Raw genomic sequence first — 24,108 nt, 5'->3', positions numbered from 1 at the left:
TTACAACTAAAATCTACAAATCATTAAAAATGAACTGGAGTATAACTGCAAAATTAGCTGGATTTGCTACGTGTTCACACCCATCCTAAACACCAGTGGAGCAAATGAGACAATTGCAGGTGAAGGGCTGAAAAGTTAAGGAATTGGGCCCCAAACAGAGCAGATCCAGTGAAGTCCCAGAAACTTGAAAAGCATCACAGATTGTTAAAACATTACTGTGAGCAAATAAAGCTACAAATGCAGCTTGTGAGTAAATCTAGCAGATGTGGTAGGCCTTCGAAAGCTTTGAAAATAGATTTTAAAGGGGATTTTTTTTCCCCTTGGGTTTATATAATTCATTTTAGTAAGAAGAATTTTATTGTATTTTTGGATTCTCCGTGTTTGAAAATGCATCCACCCCAATATAGCAGACTGACACCCACTGGGAATGCTCAAGTGCATAAAACCATGCATATGTCTAATTCTTTGCAGAATTGGGATCTGTGCATTTTTGTCCTTGCCAGTATCACGCTGTATTTTAAGATATTTTAATTTTAGAAATTATTTTGACATTTTTACTCTGCGAGAGGGGATTAGCATCTAGAAAGATCTGTTAAGTAGTTTGTTCCTCTCTGTTTTGTTCATTTTCTCTAAATACCAGGAATAAAGTCAACTGTAAGAAGATAAAGGTGTCCGACATCTGCTGGCTTTGATAATTCTATCCTGCAGTTGTGGTAATGTTTTTTACTGCTCGTAACTGTTAGAGGAAATTAAAACTGCTCAGCTTGAGTAGCTCCGAGCCCGCGCTTCCCCCGCCTCCCCTTCCCCTTGCACGTCTCAAGCCAACCACAGACCCGTTGTGGGATGTTGGTGCAAGGGGAAAGGATGGAATTGGGCACAAGGAGGTCTCTTCCTAACTTTCGTAATCTTATCCTGAAAATTCCAGTTCTCTGTTTGTGGGATGATCCTCAGAAATTTAAGGTTACTGACCATATACCAAAATCGGCGTTACATTTGCTGCTGATGTGTACTGAAGGGTAGGGGAAGGGTTGTCATTTATATATGGTGCTTCCTTCTGCTGAGGTTAATTCAATCCCTGTCATAGTCTGAATCTTGCTTTCTACACGAGCCACAAGTGCTTGGGTTTGAAGCCAAAATCCTTGGGTGATGATAATGCCTGTAGCTTTGAAATAATATATTTATTAAACATAAAAGCAGGAATAACAAACCCTAGCTTGTCGTTGTCAAAGTTGTTCCAAAAATTCAGTTGTATATCATAAGCAGGGGTGACTAGAAGGTTTACTAAATTTAGGAAAGTGCTTTCTCAAGATTAGTGATCTGTGTGCATGATGTCTGAATTCTAAAAGCGCAGTTTGTTTGTGGGTCTTTTTCTTTTTTAAGGTGATTCTTCTTGATGTTTGGGTTGTAGCTTGTCAGGTTCGAAATCCTCTATTTTCTATACTATTTGTGTTTTATAAAAATTAAAGAAAAAAACAGTAACCTGGTTTAAAATTTAGTAATAGCCCTTCTAAAATTGTCATTTTTTTCAGAATTTCCATTAAATTTCATGAGCAGAAGTTAGCTCCTTTCTCTCCCACAAACTAAATCTCCATGAGTATGAGATAATGGTGTTTCCCATGAAGTGGGATAGGTGTAATAACAGTACAATTCCTAAAGATCATCAAAATGAGCCTTATTTACATTCTCAGATTTCTGGAGAAGTAGCCAGGTGAGTGGAGAGATCCTGCTTTTAGCATCACAGAGAAATGTTTAGCTAGAGACAAAAGAATTTTATTCTTTTTCTTCAGAGGTTTTGTTTCTTCATTTTTCTGTGCAGAGTGTGCAAGGTACATATCGCAGTATTCTGTCATATGGTAGAATGAGTCCTGTCCTTCTTAACCAGGGATAAAGCATGAAGTTTGTTTGAAATGCTAGAATTATTGTAACTTTTGGGATTTTGGATGTGGAAACACAGAGTTCTGTGGAAGGCTTTTTTGATTTTAAAATAAATAAATAAATACAATAGTCTGAATTTAATCATACCTCTTACTATTGCTATTTATAGGTTGCCAGACCATGTCAGGCTCCTCTTAGATAACCATAAATAGGGAAATTATTTTTTCAGGGATCTTCATCTGAAGCACAGACAAGAACTTGCTCATGGAAATAGATTTGGTCATTAGGAAAGGCCAGTGCGGAGAGAAAACCTGTCTTGGTGCTGGGAATCTAAAGCAATTTCACGTGAAATAGTGTAGGTGAAAACAGCCGGTTTGATTTCTACTGGTAGACTACAAGAAGTGCAGTGGGTAACCCGAATTCCATCTCTGAAATACTGCAGCAAAATACAAAACAAAGACCTCTAACGCTGTGGTAGCCATCTGGGGGCAGAGGAGGACAGGTAGGCTTGTGTAATGAACAGTGAAATCCAACTGAACAGGAATATAATCTTTTGTTAAGCATTGACGATAGCCTGTCCGAGCTTTGCAGAGGGTTTAGTTACATGTTTGTGCTTATCAGCAGGCTGTGCCAGCACAAGAGTGTAATTTAGACAGCTAATTTAGTTTAGTCCTGGTTAGAATTAAAATGTGTTAATGAAGAGTGTCTTACTCGCTGTGGTGACTGTTACTGCTGATGGAGATGTCCACAAAAAACATAGAGGAAGCTAAATAAATGAAAGCGTATGAATTGTAAACTAACTTGGATAAATTCAATTCACACATATCTTATGGTTCACCACTGGTACTCTTCAAGAGTACAAACCCCTTTTTTCATTGAGAATGGAAGCATGCACACCAGTGGTAGGTGAAAAGCACCACTAAACCATTTTATAAAATCTTAAGGAGATACATTAAAAAGTTACCTTCTAGTAATTTGTTAGTACTGCTACCATAATAAGAAAATGAAATAAAAATATCAAGCAGTCTTATTTCTTACCATTTGTACTAGAAATAGTTAAATTATGTAAATCCTTTTAACCAGGAACATAGTTGGAAAACCAAAAAAGATGAATATGTGTTGTATTTTCAGAGACAGAATATGTAACTTGGCAATTGAACTAATTTTTTAATGGAGGAGAGAAGAACAAAGAGATTTGGTTTGTCTCTCTTGTTATCATTTAGAACTTTAAATGAATAAATGAAGAGATTTGGTCATTATGAGAATTCCCATCTAGCTTGTGATGTTGAAGCTGGCAGCTTGGACCCTCTTACACTACCTGCTTGTCAAGTAGCAGCACAATTAATTTAAAATAATTTGTCATAGTGTGTACAAATTAAGTCTGTGGTTCCGTTTTCAGCTTCTAGTGATAAGTAGTGTTTAGAGTTTGTACTGATTATGGTGGCTGAATTATACACACCAATTAATACCATTTCAGTCCTTTTCTATACGGAGTGCTAAAACTGTGCTTCACCTTGTATTTCTTAATTTGTGATGTGCTCTTGTCATTCCCTTAAGAGATGTTCTCCAGTGAGGAGCATCATCCGCTTCTCAGGGTGTTGAGAAGTACAATCTAAGGATATTTTTCTAAATTTGATAATGCAAGTTAAAGAAAAAAAATTAAAAGGATGCTGAGAAACAGTTATCACTACTTTCTAAAAGCATGAATGTAGAGGTGTTTTTGGGAAGCCCTGCAGAGCACTGCCTGGTGCAAGCAGAACCCGTTCCTCTGCTTTCCCAAGCCATCTAAAATGCAGTAAGAGTGTGGGCATCCTCTCCCAGGTCTGGATGGAGCTATTGTTAGAGATGGATCCTCTCTCCCCAGTGTCTGTCACTGTCCCCCCAGTGGGGTGGTGCTGCCCCAGGCTGGGGCAGAGGAGAAGTCCGTGATGGGCAAAGGTGTCTAGGTGGGCCTGTTTGCTCATCAGGCTTGGCTGACACTGTGTTGAGGTACCCAAGATACCAAAACCACCTTTCCTTTCATGAGATCTCCTGTAGAAACACTCATCTTGGGCACAGCAGGAGGGCTGAGCTGGGCAGGGGACATCTTCAACAGCTTGAGGTCTCAGTGCATTGAGCACATCCCTCCTGTGGCTTCAAAGCATGGTGGTTAGCAAGTCACCCCGCTGCAAGCCAGTCAGCCTCGGAGGGTGCATTTGGGCTAGCTGGGAAGACATCAATGTGAATCTAGATGAACATTGTTATTTTAAGCTACCCTGACTGAGAAAGGTGGGTTTCTTCATGCCCTGTTCTCCTGGCTTCTCCTGTTCAAGCAACATTAATTCCATTTTATTCTCCCCAGCCCAGGCTTTGTTGGCTGGCATTTTGGCTCTTGGTATTTTTATGGTTAGCAGATGTGTGCGAGCTCTCCGTTACTCATGCCCAATAACCACAGTAATTCTTTTTGAACTCCATTTGTTTGTTTTCCTGGTGCGGGTGTGTTTGTTGCGTGGGGCTGTGCTGTCCAGTATAACAAGCCATAGGGTGTCACGTAATATGCAGGTATTGGAACAGCTGGGGATGTTTACAGTAAATTTAATCTCATTAGGAATTCATTCTCAATAGGAGTTGAAATGTAAGCAATATTCAGGATCAGTTATTTGAGTGTGGATTATTGTAAGTTTTGCAATTTATATGGGACAAAGTGGGGTCGATAAATGTAACGATACGAATAAATAAAGGATAAAAATGTCAGTGCAAAAACCCCACCACCGTATTTGGAAGGAGGTAAATTATATTCCCAGCTTTTAGAATGGAAGTAAATTTAAAGAAAAATAGTTTTCTTGAATATTTCTTTTATTCTACCAGTATTGAGTACAAGAAAACTAAACCTAAATCATACCGTATTCTAGAGTCACCCAGCTAAAAGAAGGCAAAGTAGGAGTTACACAACTGGCAGAGAGACGTGCCAACATCTGTGCCTTTATGTCATCAGCCTCCTGGTGGATTTTTTTCTGTGAAATTATTTTTCCTGAGTACTGGAACCAAAATGTGGACAGTGAGGCTACTGTGCTTCTTCAAAGACATCACTATTAGAAAGCCGTGATCTGCTTGTCCCCTTGTATCCCCAGGGATTAAGAAAAATAGTATTTTACAAGATTTTGTATGTTGTTCATGCGCACATGCACACACAACTCACAAAATTGAATTTAAATACACAGTTTGGAGGATACCCTGTACTCTCCCTGTACACAGCTGGGTTTTTTCTTTAGGAGGAGGATAATAAAAAGTACTAGAACGTCTCTTACCATCATTCAGGTTCTTGAACTTTTCTTCTTTTTAAGCATTTTTAACAATTTGACATGGTAGGATGCTTTAAGTAAGAACAAGAAGCTTACTAAACATTTCACATCTTGATTAAATTTTATGTAGTCTCTCTTCTTTTAGTATTTTTTAGTATTCTTTTCTTTTTTTAGTACTTTTCTTCCTTTTTTTTTAATTTGTAAATAAATATATTCTGCAGTGACCACAAAAGGTTTTTTCTATCTGCCTCCTGTTTCACCCAGTTTAGTAGAAGCTTCTGCCTGTATTCCTTTGGTCTCAGCTGCATGACAGGAGCCTTCCAGAAGCTATTTGTGATACCAGATTACTGACTTTTGTACCTGAGGGCAGTAATGCTGGTGTGTGCAGATGTGTTTAGTTGGCTGTTCTTCAGAAACACCAGATTCTTTGGCTGTTGCTGCAACCTTTCTTTTTGGACACATTTTCAAGCACTGGTGGCATCTCCATCTCATTCGTGGCTTCGATAGTTCACTCTTGCTTGTTGTTTTGATTTTTGTCATGTTCTTTTATTTTCATATTTTTAGTTTAGGTGTTTGTGGGGTATTTTTGGTGGGTTTTTTTTCCTTTTCTTAATACATTAGTATATGTGCCAGTTCCCAAACTCCATTTGAGAAGTTAATTGTAGCCTAGAGTAGTGTGCCATAGCATTGTTTACATCTTCTCCTACGTGATGTAATGTCCCTGTTGTGGCTTAGAGGGACTGTAAGGCCTTAAGAGCCCCTGGAAATTACTGTGGGATGGAGCCACTCTGGTAATACCCACCTTCCTCAGTCAGATCAGCTTCAAGAGATTGGTTTTGCTTAGACAGGCTTTGCAATGTCTTAAGCAAGATCTGGCCCTGAAGTGCCAGATTTATTATTTGAAGAGTACCCTACATCCTTTTGCGCAGAGGGGGCTCTAGGAGATGATATCTTTTGCCCCTCTGTCTTCTTCCTACTTGGTAGCTAAAGTTACAGCTGCATTATTAGATCACGTTACCTATCTTTTGGCATGTTTTTTCCAGCTTAATTATTTCTTTCTATTTTTACCCAGCCTATTTTTTGAAGAGTCATATGTCTACAGTCCTTAGGTGGGAGAAGTGCTCTTGTACCCTGTGCATTGCTGACATTCCTCTCCCTCCCTGCTGGCTGGGGCAAGCCAGGAAGGATCTGATGCATTGCCCTGGCACCCATCCAGTCCCCTCCACACTGAACTCCAGACAAATAAGGAGTCTGTCTCGCTGAGAGTTTATGCGGGGGTACATTAAAGGTGCTCAGCTATCAAGATGCTGAATTCTGAATTGAGACAAGGCTGAGGTAGCAGGCAGCAACGTCCAAGACCTAAACATGCAAAGAATTTATTTTTGTCTTCAGAAGACACGTGCTGCACTGGCCAGTTCAAAATCTGCAATCACTGGGTTTAATTTAGTGCCCGTATTCTGAACCCATTACTTTTTGTGATGTAGGTGCTGCAATATCATTAAGAGAAAGGGAAGAAAAAATTTACAAAAAGCCAAAGAAAGAGTGAGTTACCACCCATAATACATGTAAGACCATGGTTGGTTCCTCCCTAATCCATGGTCATTTCAGCAACTCTTAATAATAAAGTAAAACTAGATCAGAGACTACATGTCAGCTTGTTTTTCTTAATTACAAAGGATGTAGCAAAAAACCACACGTGATAAAAAATGCCTGCTGTTGAGTTCTTGTCTTTCAGAATTCCTAGTGCTTAACAATGTTGTGTGTGTATGTCAGACTTGAAAAAAATTGCTCCTAATTTGGTGAGAAGCTGTTCATATTTAATTTATTTTCATTAAAATGTTTGGCAGAAGTTCCTTGGTGTCTTGATATGCCTCAGTAGAACTTTTTGTGGACAAACAACGTTGGTGATGGAGAGGGAGACGTTTAGTAACTGACACAAAAATTAGAGTATTTAAGTTTTTCTTTTGGTGGTAAAGTTTTTGTGGTAAACTTCAGTACTAAATGCTGGTCCAAAACAGTGTAGATTTTTTAGAATTGTCCTGGGACATCACTATCTCAACATTTTCTGCAATGCTATATGGATATTTTTTGATACTTATATTCATCAAAACATATAGTTGTGCTTCCCAGTTGTTTATATATTTTCCTGCCTATAGAACTGTGCAGTGTTTATAACCATGGATTATCAAGAATCATAAGAATTATTTGACATTTAATAGATGAGGTCTTTTGTTGCAGTTCCACTTGTGTCCAGTTGCTTAAAGAATGAAACACTTCCACAAACATGTTTAAGGGGAATACTTAGCTATATGAATATTGGCAGTATATAGATGTTTTTGTAAGATGGGGTTGCATCAAAGAGGCTCCTGTAGTTATTCCATGCCGTGAACTAACAAGCCCTTTACGAATAAGTGCCTTGGCTATCACATTAAAGTCTGCTTTGATGCCTGCTTAGGAAACAATGCCTCAAAAAAACATAATTCGTATCATTTCAGAGAAGAATCCTAGGGTTACTCTGTGAGTCTTCTATTTAGCAGACCTGAGACCTATCTAGATCAGGACCTTCTCAAAAATCTGAAGCAGCTACTGACCTCAGGGGAACAGCAAAACAAAAAATACATTGGGCATTAGAAACAATATGTCATATTTTGAAAAGTGAAATTGCAACTTTACATTAATAAATGTCTTTCTCTCCTTAATGCAGTGGGGTATTTGTTTCGGTTTTTTAAATGAAATTTCAATTCTATGCAAACAATTAAGTTTTTAGGTATTTTTTTAAACTGCATAGAAAGGTGAACCTACTGGGAAGAGAAGGGACAAGCAGGTTTCCATTCTGCTTGAAAGGAGTAGATGTCCTGCCAATAACACACTATCATATATTAATATTAGTAGTGTGATTCTACATTAAGATGTTTAACTTCGGAAACACTGCTGATTTCCTTTTTATGAGCTATACAACCATAAATAAAGTTAAGGTTTTATTTGCCGAATGAGGTGAACCAAATTCAAGATACTCACTAGACTGTGGTGCGTTTCATATAATGCACTGGGTTGACCTCTATGGAAATTGTTGAAATTCTAATTTCCTTGCACTTTTACTACTTTACAAGGGCCTGCATGTTTACAGCCTTCACCACATGCACAACCCTTTTTGCTTCCTTTCTTATCAGAGAGAGGGCATGAAGAAGCCTCCCTCTTGTATAGCATATTATTTCAAATGCCTTTTTTATTAAAGTAATCTTTTCACAATTGTCATTGAATTTTCTTGCCCAGTTTGTAAACCCTCTGTATTTTAAATTGCTTTCCAGTACCTATTTTAAACACATGTTTATGTAGGTTACATTAATTCAGCTTTCACCTGATTCTGAGATATGAAAGGTTCCATTATTTTTTTTTTATGCAAGATCATAGGAAAAATTCCATTAGTAATTATTGGAAACATAATTCTTTTGCTAGCGACTGCTACTAGTAATACATCCATTACCAACGTTGACGGTCCCTGGCATTTCAGTTTGTCACGCAGCGCTGCTGATGGAGCTGAAATGTGGCCGTTCATTTGTAATACAGGGATGTGATCACAGGCTTTTAGTGACCTGCCAGTGGTCCTCAGCTACAGCTGACTAGATGCTGCCTGTGTGTAGGAGTAGTTGTTCCTTTTTGACGAGACCCCAAAGAAGGGCATAAACATGTCATCAGAGATTGCCCCTGGGAAGTCCCAGCAGACTCTTTTCCTTTATCCCTCCCGTGTCTCCAGTGACAGTGTCACAAACAGAAGTGAGCTCCTTTTTCGTGATACAAAGTCAAAGCATACTTTCAGCTCTTCATTTTCTTTTGGAGTTATAGGTGCATTCGCTTGCCAAAATGATCCTCTTCATCATCTGTTTAGTCAGATGTTTGTGCCTTTTTCCTGTAGATTTCACACTTGCCACAAACCTCCCAGATTTTTAGATTTCTAGATTACTTTGGGATGGAATAAGTAGAGATACTAAATGTATTTATTTGCTGGTGCTACCATTTGTTTCTCATAAGGGACTGACCTTGTTTGTGGGGCTACAAAGCAGTATAGTAGTAGCCAAGAGTCACTAGAATCGCACAGGGTGCAGGAAGAATGACAGATTTGGGTGTATATTTGGTTTTGAGAGAGGAGATGTGTTGAGGGAACATGCAGTTATGTATGCAGGGATGGGAGGAGTAGCATTGAATTAACATGGTTCATTTAAAAAACAAAGTTCTAATATTTATGGCATGATCTTGAAATCTGTGCCCTCACAGGTTAAAGCTTGCCTTGCTTTTTATTGTATTATTACCAAAAAAGCGAATGGAAAGTATTTGCAAATTGATTATGCTGTTACTTACATCTTTACTCTCCCAAAAACATTTTTATTTTATATTCCAGGGTTTCTGTCTTTTCCTTCTCCAGTGGAAAGTACAGACGTGTGAATATATGATCTAAATGGTTTATATTCTTCACAGTTAATGCATTAAGGTGTTTATATCCTGCATTCACAATAACTGTAAAAAAGTTGTACATAGTGTATCTTGGTAGATGCATTCACTAAGAATCTCTAAATTTATTCAGTTCTGCTAAACATTGCGTAATAATATGCTGAATGCTCTGTGGAAATATTTAAGCTGGATGCCTGAGGTGTGAGCGTGGCACAAGCCATACACAAGTGACTCAATGTGGTATTTGTGAGCTGAGTTATTTAGCGGTATTTCTTTTTTTTCTTTTTTTCCATAGCCTTTCATGTCCCCTCGGTACCCGGGAGGTCCGCGGCCACCGTTAAGAATACCCAATCAGGTAAGGATTCCTCAGGGATGCAGTGTTGTGGTCTGGGGTGATGGTGCAGTGCCAGGGGTGCCTGCTCTGAGGTGAGGGCAGAACATCCCCATAGCTGTTAACACTCTCTAAACTCTCCAAACCACGTCAAGCAGTTAGCTCTGCCATTTTTTTTAACCTAATTCTGCATAAAATGCCTCACTCCCTTCTATTCTTTGTTAGATATATGAAGTACATTTATTTCACAGTAAATATGGAGAGTATTGGTGAGAAACGGGTATCATAAAGTGCTCTATGACTCTTACAGACACTCCGAGGACTCTATAAATGCATCAAATTCCCAATTTTCTCTCAGCTCCATCAAAGGATATGCATGCCAGTGTAACAAGAATGAGTAATGAGCTGCTGTTCGTCAGCAGAGACCTTTATTGGCCCATCTGTGAAAAGATGGTTCTGGAAGCAGATAGCATTTGTATTTTTAAGCTCTCTGTAGTGCAGATAGAGGAGGAGAAAGCGGTTGTCAACAGATGAAAAGTTAGAGATAAGCAGAAAGAAAAATATCAGTGGAGCTCTGAAAGAAAAACTGGGTCATTTACAGTGTTGGGAAAGGTTGATAGGACAGATGGAGTGGGGTTTTTTGGTGCAACTTAAAACTTCCGGACTGTCTTTCTTGTCACGGCTTGATGAGGAGGCTTTTCTGCTCCAGCCTCAGTTCTGGCTATTTTTTATATGTGTATAACACAGTATCAACAAACTTGTCTTCAGCGCTGGCACAGTATTTCCAGAAAGATGAAATTTAAAATACAGTGAGCTGGATATATCAGGTCACAAGACTTCTTCAAATGTTCCTCCAAATCAAACACGGTGGTGTTTGGGAACAGGTGAAGTTACCTGTACCATACCTACTTTCTTACAAGGGAAATGTAATTAACCACGTTGAAGTGATCATCAAGGGACAGCAACATCATTAGCACTTCAGTTAACTCTTTGCTACAGACGTGCTGTAATTCAGTGCAAAATATCTTTGCGGTTTTTGCACCTTTCAGTTCCATTGTAGCCAAAGATACACCAGTGTTTGGGTTTCACATATTCCTTTGTTTTTCTTTCTGTGTTTCTGAACACAGTAAATACTGGCAGGTAGAAGCTGGATGTGGTGGATGCTGTGAAAGCGCTGCCAACCTGCAGTTTTAGTCTGGGAAGCGTTTTTGTCTCCACATTGTGATATTTTCAGCTCAGAACTGTAGCATAATCACATAATCTTAGTGAATTACAGCTTTTGCAATTTATTTACGTTATGCTGCAATCATGAATTACTGCTTTTAACAACGCTGCCATTATTTAAGTTACAGTATAGATGGGCAGCGCGTGGAAGTAATAAACTATTGTAGTGCAGCTTTGAGGCTGAAATTTGGATGAGACGGAAGCCAGTAAAAATCAGAGTTAAAATTCCCACTGTCACTATAACTCTGTCCCTTAATGCCTTGCAGTAGGGATTGTGCTGCTTAGGCAAGGACGGGTAACACAGGGCATGTGCTTATCTGAGGGGTTATCGTAGTTATCTGAGCCAGATCTAGGCTTTGTAGCAAGGAAAGTTAGTACTGACCGAGTGCTGCAGGAGTGTCCCCAAGTCCCCTCCAGGACTCGATGGCATCCCACAAGATCCAGCCCCAGAAGGGTGTCTGCATCACGCTGTGCAGGAACACTCATTTTTTGTGAGAAGTGGTATGATGTGTAACTGTAGTAGAGTCTTTGGTCCCACGTGCTCACAGCAGCAAATGCCTCCGTCTCCTTGCATCATCTGCATCTCTGGCAGAAGTGACCAGTTCCTGCCTTGCTGGTCATTGACCTTGCTCCATGCACTTCATGCCTTGTTCTTAAGTGTCATCCACTGAAGTACATGTGAAGCTCTGATTTAAATGATGTTGTCTCGGATTATTTGTTTATGCCATTAACCTTTAGTGCAGTTCCTTTTGACTGTATTACCTTTGAGTTAATAATAGTCATCTTAATTTTGAAATTTTGAATTTTCTACCTATTGTGGAAACAAACTCAGTAGTATTTGCACGTAGGTTCCCCTTTGTATGAGTCCAAGACCACTACAGTATTTCCAAGTCAAGAGTAACTTACCGTTTCCTCAGTAAGCAATACCTGTATTGCCTGAGTAGATTACTTTCATATCAACAGATTTACCCATTCTGGATATATTTTTAACTGAAAAAGTGATGTTTTGAAATGCTGAATAGCATCTAGTGGATCTGCTACGAAGATCCATTCGTAAAAACTTTCTAGTTGGCTAAACTGTAGTTGAGAGACTGCAGAAATTAGCCTTACACCTAATTCAGTTAGTATAAACCCAAAGGACAGATCAAAATGTGGGGACATAGGAGGAACGCATTGGAGTTGAACCAGAGGTGAAGTAACAATACAATCTACCTCCATGCTAGACGGTAAGGCTTAGGAGGAAGTTTTGTGACTGTTGTTATCTCCCATAGATGAATAATAAGCTTATCTTGACATTGATGCCCCTCAAGAGCAAAGCAGAGCGGAAGATAAAATGTCCCCCACATCACAGCCCTAATTAACAGCACCCTGTGAATGCTGTGTGGTTGGCTCAGTTATGGCTCAATCTCAGAGAATATCAGTGTCTGCTTCCTGACCTCTGAAAGGAAATGTTAGAATAATGGTTGAAAGGGAAAACTATAGTAATATAAACTTTGGATAAATTGCCACGTACCCAAGAAAAAGGCAATGTTTCGAGGTTAAACAGGTAAGCTAAAGTATAGGAAGCATTGGGATGGAAAAAGCAATTACATTTTGGAGATTATTTATACGTAGTTCCACGGAAGTCCAAGTTTGTCTGTGCAAGTCCATAGTCAAGGCCATAGCACACTTGGTACTTTCAGTTTAGTTAGGCATTCAGGACATTTAGTTAGGGCATTGAGGAAGGTTAACTCTTCCACGTTACTCTTGACTCAGAAGAAACACCCAGGAATTAAAATCAAAGTATCTGCATTATGTCTTTAACATAAATTTCAAAGCTTTATATGCTTTTAACATATGTTTTCTATGCCTGCAGGCACTCGGAGGTGTCCCAGGAAGTCAGCCATTGTTGCCTAGCGGGATGGACCCAACACGGCAGCAAGGTGAATGAGACAATTATTTGGACCATTCAAATGTACTGTCTTCTCAAAATTGTGTCTTTCTTCTGTGTTTTAAAGCCTACTCCAGTTTTTTTAGATTTTCTGTTAATTTAGAAGGAATGATTTGTTAAACTTGTTGTAGAAGGTGCTTGTGTATTGCATAGGTTTTTTAAGCTACTTCATTTTATTTGCAGGGCATCCAAACATGGGTGGGCCAATGCAGAGAATGACCCCTCCAAGAGGAATGGTTCCGTTAGGACCACAGGTACCTTCCATAGATAGATACCATTTTTATTGATAGGCCTATATGCACACTGTGTTACTCCATCTTTCCATAGCTTGAAGATGGCCAGGACTTTTTCTTCTAATCCCATTTTAAAATGGAATTTATGTTTTACAAAAATTAATTCTGAGTTGCAGCTGTTCAGAGTCTAAAATGAAAACATCAGTCATTTTAATTAAGACTTGAAAGTAAAAGAGGGATCCCTTAACTTGCTTATTTCAGAAAAGTTATGTTTGTCCTACAGCCAGTGCATGTTGTAATCAGAGGCTGACATTTGGGAGCCTTTAGGAGATCCAGGGATCTCTAAAGGAGATCCTTTTGGAAACCAAAGATCAAATAGGTGTCTCCTCATCCTCCCAGCCTAATTGATTGTGCTGTTTGGGAGGAAAGGATTAATACTTCTAATTTAGGCAAACTCTTTATACCAGAACTACCCCCCAATTCTGTAAATTTTTTTCCTTCATGCACTATTGATCTAGATTTTTGGTGAGCACTAGAGAGATTGTCATGTAAAATGAGAAGTTCATGCTGCCGTTTCTCCCCCTTGTCAATCGTAAACGTCTCTCTAGCTCTCTTTTGGAGGAGCAGAGCAACCTTGGGTTGCAAGAATCAGCCTTCTCCATGGTGCTCACCTGGCCACAAGTGTCCATAGGCTCTTTCCTCAAAAGTGTGAAAATAGGAGTGGTATTTGTCAGAATTAATTTCAACAGTAAACTGAGATAGAAAAGAAATTAATTCTGATGCATACCTGAAATACGAATCCAAAAGATTATTCTATATTTTGTCAGTGCTCTCTGTGAGAGAAAATTTGGGGGTGGTGTTTCGCACTAGTGTTGCCAGTATTTTGTTTCACAGTGTGCTTGTTGTGCCCACACTTTGCATTTTTACTTCCCCATTTCAGATAGTCTCTCTAGTGATTTCTTTGTTCCTTGGAATAGCAACTGAATTTGAAATGATTAAATAGCTTTGCCTTTCGAATCTGTTCAAATCTGTCCTTACAATTTTGGGTCTTCTTGGTAGAAACCAGTTGTGCAGTTGTACACCACATCTGCTGTGTGACCAACAAAGCATTATGAAACACGTTGGTTATTTTTTTTGTAGCACTGAAGTATATTTACCACTTGCCTTTTGGAGGTGGAAAGAGAAGCTTTTTGATGCTGCCATGTGAGATTGAGCTGATACTTTATGCAGCACCATTAGTCACACAGCAGGCAAATCTCATGCCAGTTTTTATAAGCATATTTTTTCCTTTTCTGTTGTCTCTTAAAATCCAGTGTTTTTGTAAGGTGGTTCTTTCTTGTGCTGAACATCCTCTTAAAATGGGGAACAATGTGGCTAGTCTACACAAAATTTAAGTTCATAAATCAATCTTTTCTACAAATGGATCATCATCTGTCTTTGTATCTGGCGTTTAGAATCTTCTCAGAATGCAGTTCTATAGCCAAATTTGACAAGTCACACCTACTTTTAAGGTCCTCTTGCTACAGTGCTGTAAAGTTGACTTAGCCACCATTACGGGTGGCCCTACTACCTTGGTGCTGCACGTTCAGTCAATTTGGAAAACACTTAATGTGCTGATAAAGAAATGCTTGTGTCCACTATGGCATGCACGTGCTTGAAAACCTGCAGAAAATGCACCTCAGTTTTGTATTTTATGGTTCTGGACTGTTTCAGACTTAAGTAGCATGAAGCAAAAAGTATGGTTATAAATGCCTGAATCTATGAGAAGCTCTAAAGAACAAGGTTCAGGCTTTATTCAAGCAAGAAATAAGTCTTGGTTAATCTGGCTCATTTTGGCCACCTGATGGTAGGGAGCACTTTTATGAACAGCTCAACTACCAGATAAACAGTGGTGGTGGTAACTTTGAGTAAAAATCTGCAAGGAACAAATTGGGGCACTGACTTCTGCACGGCGTAGCTCCAGCTGAAGGAACATGTATATCGGTAGCCTTAATGAAAGCACTCTTATTTTAGGATGAAGAAGTACATTTGATTAGAATTAGCAGTAATTAGAGTTAGAAGTACATTTGATTAGGATTATTCCAGTCCTGCAGGATTCCATAGAGATGTTTAACCCTGGTCCACATAGATGATTCCTGAATTAAAACAAAAAGGGGAGATACCAGACAGACAAAATAGGGAGAATGGCTCAGCCCTCCACATCAAGATGGAAAAATGAAATAAAACAGATACAGAACTTCTGTTTTGTTACAGTCAGTGTTCTCTGCCAGACCCAGTGGTGCCACCTGAGATGTTACTGTGCCCAGCTCCTTTCACTACCTGCTGGTTAGTGCCCTACAATTCTGACAGAGGAGTTGCTCAGCCAAAATCGTCTAGGATAACTTAGGTCAAAGAGGAGGATTGAGTTAATCTGGCTGACTTCTGCCTGAGCATGGACCCCAATCACTCTGCTGGCTGCGCACAAAAAGGCAGGAATGAGTGGAGATCGATGACCAGCAGCTGTGGACAATACTGTCTTCAGATGGGACTTGGGGGTCTGGAAGAGGACATCTGTTTACATCCTCTGGATATGTTCTTGCAAACTAGCTATCCTTGGGACACTTTCAGGAGTGTTAACAGTGAAGAAAGCTCTAAGTTTGGGGTTTTTGTTAGCAGTTACACAACCTCCTCTCTCAGTTCTAGATCAGTTCTAGATCAGTTCCAGATAACTGGTGTGTTGTCCCACTCAGGGTTGAAAGAGCATCAGATCCACGTGTTCAACGTCACTGTTAGATTTATTCCATGTATTCGTGGCTTCACGTTTACATGGTTTTGTGAATCAGACCAATATAGAGAATACCAGTAAGTCTTGAATCATATAGTATATGTAGGTTGTAGTACACTATATATATGAAACAGAGTGCATTAGGTTTTTTTATTGGAAAACAGACCACAACAGTGACCTATACTTCTTTAAAGTAATTTGCTTCTTTGTTCTCCCCTCCTTGCAAAATGCACAGCTGTTCATTTTGGAGAATTTAATATTATCCATTCTTTTGAAATATGAGAAAAATGTAGCAGGATTAACACAGATTAGGGAGTCCATTAGGTGAGATAGGCTGTTCTGCTTGTATTCCTCTGAATAAAAATAAATATAATTTAGTTTTCCATGGAAATGGTACAGTTACTTTTGTCATAGTATCACAGCACAAACTCAGATTTTATAGGCATTGGGCAGTTCATTTGTTGGCATCGCTATGACATTTATTATTTTATTAAATAATTTTTGTATTACTTACCATAGACTTATTAGAATTGACTGATTAGAAATGTAATGATTATGCTGTATGTTATAAAAGTGATATCATTTGGTGTAATTTTATACAAACATTTATTAATATCCTAATAAAATCTAATTTAAAATAATTTTATTTAAATACCATGATGTAGAAATCTTAGAATCTAAATCCAGGTTTCTAATTTTGAATGAGCTCCCTTGATATAAATGTTGCATACATTATAAAACCTGCCCCTTGCTGGCAGTTGACTTGGTTTCTGTATGTATAAATAATTCTGAAACAATTGACATTTTAAGTATTTTTAGTCAATTTCTATGGTTTGTAGTTTTTTCTCCTTGGGGTTAACAATATTATTTTTTTAAGTCAACAATGGAAACTCCTGAAAGAATGAATTACATTGGCCTATCCAGTCAGCAGTTATGTAGGGATATAATTAACCTGCTGTCCTTTCTTTCCCCCTCCTCTTTGGTTTTGTTTTTTTGTTTTGTGGTAGTCTGACCCTTGGTTATCATTGCAGAACTATGGAGGTGCAATGAGACCCCCACTGAATGCTTTAGGTGGCCCGGGGATGCCTGGAATGAACATGTAAGCACAATAATAAAATCTTATAATATTTAGAAAAATCATTATTTCATTGTAGAAGTTATATTTGGGATAACTAAGACAAGGGAGAACATGCTTTGATAAGTAACATGTTTTGATGACTTATAACTGCAATTTATAAAGGTGAACCCACAGCAGTTTCCTCCTTCTGCATGCATCTCTTACAGGCACCTTTACTGTCCCTACAAGGCTGTACAAATACTCAGTTTCTTTCACAGGTCAAAGTTCAAATATTGGGAATAATTTGTCAGTATAGTCACCTGTATATCCTTGTATGCATTTTTTTTAAAAAATTACATTAAGTACATTTATGTTTTTATGCCACTGGTTAAATATTTTGTAAAGAATGGTGCAAGTATGGTTCTTTTCTGCAACATAAATAAGTACTTAATTTTAGCAAAATTAAACCATCATCTAGAACTATTTCTGAAAAAAGATATATCTGAAAGAATAAGCGTGGATGATTCTCTGTTGCTGTTTTTATTTCTGTAATTCTATATATTCCCACTCTGAACAGATAGAAGAGTATTACAGATATGAGTGTAAGGTTTTCTGGGACTGGATTGTCACTTAGTAAAAAGTTGTGTAGACTGTCAGTAACTGTCAGTTAAGCTCTGCTGATTTATTCCAGGCATGGGTTTAGTCATGGAAGTGTATTATGCCTTCTATACCTGTAGACAACCCCCTCTTCTAAGGCTGTAGAGAAAATTCAGATGTAAAATTACTGTATCTAGAGTAGATGAGATTTAAGCTTAGGGTTTTAGCATAGGAAGTGGCCCAACATAAAGAATCCTCTGCACTTTAGAAAAATCTTTTGCTTGCTTGGAGTTGCATATATGATTAGCAAGCCTGGAAGAAAGTAAGGTGCTCCTTGTATTATATAGATTTATCTCTTAAGAGATTCACAGATTTTAAGGGGCTGCCTCTTATCTCTAGTGTATCACAGACCAGAGATTATCAAGTTATTCTTGTCTCTTGGCCCTGCCTCTGCTGAAGTTTGTACATGTTTTCATAACCAGCATTTTGCAGTCCCTGAGTGCTCACAGAAGGTGTCATGGTGCTCTGGCTATCAAGACACCAGATGATTTTACAACCAAAAGCAGAGGAAACACCTTTTCTTACTCGAAGGTGTAAAGCCTTTGCCTTTCGAAGGTGTTCTCAGCAAATCAACACAGAAGACACAGACAAGACTTGTATACGCTTGTTATCATTACGTAGTAGATACCCATTTTAACTCTTTTTTTTATAGGAAACATAAACCAGATGATAATTTTAATTTCAAGTAAAGAGTTACCAACCTGAAAAAGTAAAAGAGGTATTGAGATAGACAATACCCTTAAAAAAAATCTAATGCTCCATATCCTTAATTTCTTCTAATTTCTTGACATAGCTTGAATTCTTGAAGCAAATAAAATCTGAAGTTGGATGTTACTCTGTCATAGACATTATATATTGGACTCAAGAAAATTCTAGGAACCTTCCCAAGGGGAAGCATTTCTTTTTTTTTGATAAAATTGATGTAGAAAAAATATTTAGATATTTGAAATTCAGTGTGAGTATAGTATAAGCACTGCAGAAATTGTCCTCATGAGGAGATTTAATTATAAGAAAAGAAAATTACCTTTCTAAAATAAAATGTTGTAGAATTAAAATTCAGGATACGTAAGATATTTTTAGACTACTTACCCACATAAACGAGAGTTTGTAAAGGGAAAATAAGAATACACATTCCTGGATGACAAAAAGAATTCCTGGTCTGCCAGAAAGAGAGAGAAGGTGCTTATGGGTTAAAATACTAATGTTTCCATATTGCATCATTTAATAAGCATATTTTGTCTTGGGTTGAGCCAGTAGACATACATAGATGACGTTTTCTTAATTCAGTGATGTGGGAAGTACAGTTTTTTTAGATTTATATGTCCCCTTGAGAACCTGTCCTGCATGAATCCGAGTCCTTTACTTGGAATATTCATGGACTTTGAGACAGTGTGTGATCTGCTGGGAAGAACAAGCTGTAAAGCAGTAATTATGAATCAGGTAACCATAGCTGTCTCCATGTCTTACCAGGCATATACTGCACTCCTTTACTACTCCATACTGTCCCTTTGCCTATTATAATTCACTCTAAAGGCATAAGAGAGTTCAAAATGCTGGTACTGGAATGCTCATGCTATAGGATATCCTGACCTGTGTTCCATGCTACATCACAGACTGTTGAAGGAGATCCATTATTGCATGCCTTACATCACAAATAATTTTTCTACCATCAAACTGAGTGACTTTTTTGCATGCCTTACATCACAAATAATTTTTCTACCATCAAACTGAGTGACTTTTTTGCATGCCTTACATCACAAATAATTTTTCTACCATCAAACTGAGTGATTTTTTGCCTCTGTCAAATGAAATGATATATACTGATCAAAAGGAGAACAAATGAGTTAACTATGATCTGGGCTTCCTCTAATTGTATTTCCAGGACATCAGATTTTTTTCTTACAGTAAAGTTACTGCTGTCAGAGTTGTCCTTAAACTGAAACCTTAGTGAAGACTCATTGTCTGGTCAGTCCCAGCCTTCAGGATCAGTCAGGGTCCTTGTGGGCAATGGCAATCGACAGACCCAGCTGTATTAAATGCCTTCCTTTTGTTATCCTTTACAACTGACCCAATGCACAGTGTGAATCAATTAGTCTGTTTAAATTTCTAGGAAACCCGGTAACTATACATAAGGCTATTGCCTTATAGTAACGTACATTTGTCTTTACATAGCCGTATCTTTTTTCTACATGAAAATTTTTCAGCGTTCTATTCAATGTCTTTTGAATTTTGGCAATGCTAAAATATCAAAGTGTGTACTCTACAAAAACAGTTGTCATTTTAAATCCAGCTTTTTCTCCTTGGAAAGCGCGAAAGGAAGCTGTTTTGATTAAGAGCAGAATATCAGCCAAATATAATTTTACGTTTTTCTGGATGAAAATGTGTTCTTTATTGTCAAAAATGGCAACAACCAGCTGAGAACTCATAGGCAGTATTTCAGTCCAGGAGCATATACTCCACAAATGTAATGCTGCTAAATAATTGCTTACTCCATCATAACTAATGCCTATCAGATTACTGTTTAAAACAGCTGATACATATCCTATGTTCTTCTACAAAATAACTTTATTTTAGCTATAAGGTTTTAAGTTGAAACTTGCTGTAGCCATTTTTAGTAAGATTTCATTTCTTTATGGAAAAATACCCTCTTTGGGACAAAATGGCAAATTTCAGGGAGCAGTGTTACGTTTCACTGGCACTTTTTAATGGCCTGTGTGACCTGCAGTGCTGTTTCAAGCGCTAAGAATATCTCAGTCATGCCTGAAAAGGAAAAAAAAAAAAGAGTTTGTTTTTTAACTTCAATTCGCAAGTGTGTGTCTAGATGTTTAATTTCCTGATTGAATATATTTGCCCTTTGGGAAACTGAAATTTTAGACTTTATTTTTTCAAGTACTAGGATCGAAGCTATAGGACTAACTTTAAGGATAAAGCGTGGCTGTAATTATTCATAGCAATAGATACCTCATAAATTACTTTATTTTCGAATTGGTACATTCATAATAATGTTTTATGATTCTGTTGATGCTTCCAAAATAAAACATATAATAAAGGCCAAAAAACCTGCTTGCATTGCATTGAAAAAAAATTGCAGGTAGGTTTTTTTTTTTATGTGTGTTTTATAAGCTAACAACATTTGGCTCCAAAAAAACCATCTGGCTTTCCAGCAGAATCTGCTACGGTGTTTTCTAAGTCTATACTTAGAGCTGTCCATAGCTCCCAGTAGATTTGCAGATTCCAGTGGCTTTTAAGATGAAAGGTGAGTTTCCCAGTCTGCTCCTAAGGCCTGTCTAAATTTCCATGTTGCTGGGGCTTAACCCAATCGTGTATCTGAGTTGGCTTTTTAATGCCTCTGTAGGTCAGAGTAATCTGCAGTGTCGTCACAGCTATTTTCCATTTGGCACTGTTCACTAGATATATTTGTATTACTTTATGTCACACAAGTGCAGGGTTTTGGCGTGAAAACAGACTTCCAATGTTGGTACAAATATTCCTTATTTCTCTGAAAAAAAGGATCCAATAAGCCAACATTGAAAAAAAGAACAACATTTTTAGAAAAAAAAAAAATCCATCAAAAAAGAACACCTAATATTTCGCCTTGTAATCATTAGCTGAGGAGAAATTGCTGAATATTTGACCTGAGGAGCATGAGTATTTTGAGTCTCTTTCCTTGCTTTACCTCCCCTCCTCCTAACGAATAAGGCAGAAAAGGGTCTCACCTACATTCCTGTTTTCCAACCTTCCAAAAATAGTGTCAGTGGAAATAAATCAATTTTCACTGGATTCATTTCAGTTGATTGTTTTGAACCAATTTCTTTATAGTTTCATCAACAATGTAATAAAAAAAGTAAAGATTCAATATTAAATCCCTCGGGCATCATATGTACTTAATAGTTTTTAGTTTTGCAAGACTTGAAAGTAGATAGAAAACTTCATGAACTCATTAATAAAGCCTGCTTTCTTCTCTATATTTAAATCACTCTCCCATGTCTGGTAAGCTGAGGTGGCTAATGTTGCTTTTCTAAAGCTAATGAGGCCAAAATGCCATTTTAAATGCGAAAATTTTGTCATCTGCTCTGCCTCTCAGTTGTCAGGGCCTTCAAAAAGTGATTTTGTTTTATTTATAAATAACTAGGAGTTCTTAATGCTCCCAGGAATAATTATGGTTATTGAGATGTTATGACTGTAAACATGGAGATTTTACCTCCCATATGGCTTAGTTCCATCAGGACTGTTAAAAGACGAAGCCTTAACCACCAAACTCCTCTTCTGAGCTCAGCTAGGAGTGAGAAACTTAAAATAACAGCAAGAGTTGTGAGAAAAACGTGCTCTATCTGGACATTTTCTCCTTTTCCCCTTTCCCCATTCCCTTCTGCTTTTAGTACCCCTCTGATACCTCCTGGAGTTGGCTGTATCAAGCAGGTTTTCTGCCTGTGACACACTCCTGTCCCTCCCGCTGGGGTGCTGCCACTTAATCCTGCACACACCATTTGGGCCAAGCGTAACCAGAGTGTCTGAAAAGTTTAAAATTTCCATTTTTGCCTGCTGTATGAAAAATTGCATGTTCCTGTGACTTCTGTGGAGATAATGTAGCCCTAGCCAACTAGGAAACTGTTTTTAGAGGAGTATCTAAACATATGTTTAAACTGTATGTGTAAAGAGGCATGTTTTCAATTTTTAATACATGAGGTTTATTATTGTTGTTGCTGTTATTATTATTATCAAATACAGCTCATAGCAACATACTTCCTATGGCTTGTTCTTTTAAAAAATAGTTTTCCCAAAGCATTTTACTTTAAGCATGACTTTCACTAACAAAACCTTACTATTCTTGCAGTATCCTAGATCCATACTCAATTAATGCATGCATCCTCAATATTTCAGGAAGGTACTTTATTATTATAAGCAAGACTACTGTTTCCACGACTAAAACCACACATATTTTTGTACCTTTCTGCCTTTCTCTGTACTTTAAGTGGACTTCCGTGGAATGTGTGTTACTGCCTCCAAATATTTTAAAAAAGGTTAATAGGGTACAAGGAAAAACACTCCTCATGACAACTTAAAGAATTTGGAAACTTGTTTTTCACTTTTTGCAAAACTTCTGTGCCGCATTGAAATGTTGTATAGAGTTAAACTCTCCGTGAACAGAAGGAAGGCACTTCAAGAGACACAAATTTGCAATTGTTCCCTTGAGAACATAAAAGGGGAATGTCTGGCACTTCCTAAATTCGCAAGTGTTTTGGACCGAGGCAGAACGGTGCCTTTCAGCTGTAGCCTCTGGCAGTTTGGTCCTGATGGTGCCATTCTGCCAGGTCCTGTCCCGAAGAGTACAGAAGTACCAGAATGAGTCAGGAGGTAATGTGTCTTAAATCAGAGTGGCTGGGTTGTAATAATAAATAAATAATCTTTAATCAACTCATAAACGGATTAAATGACAATGGTAGTGCAATGATGAGAATATGGCTATAGCTTTATAACTTAGTGTAGTTATGGTTTATAATCACACTTCAATTTAAATAAAAAACCCACATCTTCTTCCTTACTCTGGAAACAGATTATTTTGATTTGCTGGGGGTTGTTCTGGGTCTCATCTTTCATCTTCTGTTACAGGGGTCCTGGGGGTGGTAGACCTTGGCCAAACCCAACCAATGCCAATTCTGTAAGTAAACATTTAAAATACGTTAGACATAATCTTATATTTAGGTAAGTATTTCTCATCACTACACCAGAAAAAAAAAATTCTACTTCATTCAACAAATAGAATACTGCATGCTTTGTATTTTTCCCCGTAACCCTAATGCAGAGCAGGTACAGTGAGGAGCACATCTGAACAGAGCACTCATTGACCTGGAAATATCCAGCTCTTTTCACAATCACACAACAGTTCTGCATCTTTACATCAGTTACAGCACTTCCTTACAACAAAGGGATATATTTAAAATACATTTTAGTTTCCTATAACACCAGTAACATGAGTTAGGTTAACACTGTGGCCAGCAAGCTCTACAGAAATCACAGCTTGTTAAGATACATACATAACAAAAGCACATTTGCTGCTCTTAACCAGGGAATACAGAATCATAGAGCAATTGCTTGCAAGACATCAGCCATTTCATATGCTTTTAGTAAAAAAGCAGTGCACTCTATTGAATTTCATTGCAACAACTACAAAATGAGGTAGTCTAATAGCAGCTTGGAGGAAGAGGAGGTCAGTGAGGCATCCCAGATGAACATTTCTGGTATTTCTTCAGAAAACACAGGAATAAAGCTTTCATTTTCATTCAGTGGTCATACATCATTAGTATAAAAA

At 37.9% G+C, this 24,108-nt stretch overlaps 1 protein-coding gene across 1 annotated transcript in view; it reads left to right on the top strand.

Annotated features, from left to right (window-relative positions):
* Positions 1-24,108, top strand: part of SSBP2 (single-stranded DNA binding protein 2) — a 156,232-nt gene that overhangs the window by 109,466 nt on the left and 22,658 nt on the right. The window contains exons 7-11 of the mRNA XM_014960492.1: positions 9,898-9,957; positions 13,013-13,079; positions 13,271-13,341; positions 17,116-17,183; positions 23,409-23,457. Of these exons, the coding sequence (XP_014815978.1) occupies positions 9,898-9,957; positions 13,013-13,079; positions 13,271-13,341; positions 17,116-17,183; positions 23,409-23,457 (315 nt within the window). The remainder of the gene's footprint in view (positions 1-9,897; positions 9,958-13,012; positions 13,080-13,270; positions 13,342-17,115; positions 17,184-23,408; positions 23,458-24,108) is intronic.

Source organism: Calidris pugnax, unplaced genomic scaffold, assembly GCF_001431845.1.
Source record: "Calidris pugnax isolate Ruff unplaced genomic scaffold, ASM143184v1 scaffold326, whole genome shotgun sequence".
Classification (NCBI taxonomy): Eukaryota; Metazoa; Chordata; class Aves; order Charadriiformes; family Scolopacidae; genus Calidris; species Calidris pugnax.
Note: the sequence above shows the minus strand (reverse complement) of the source record. Positions and strands in the feature narration are given on the sequence as shown.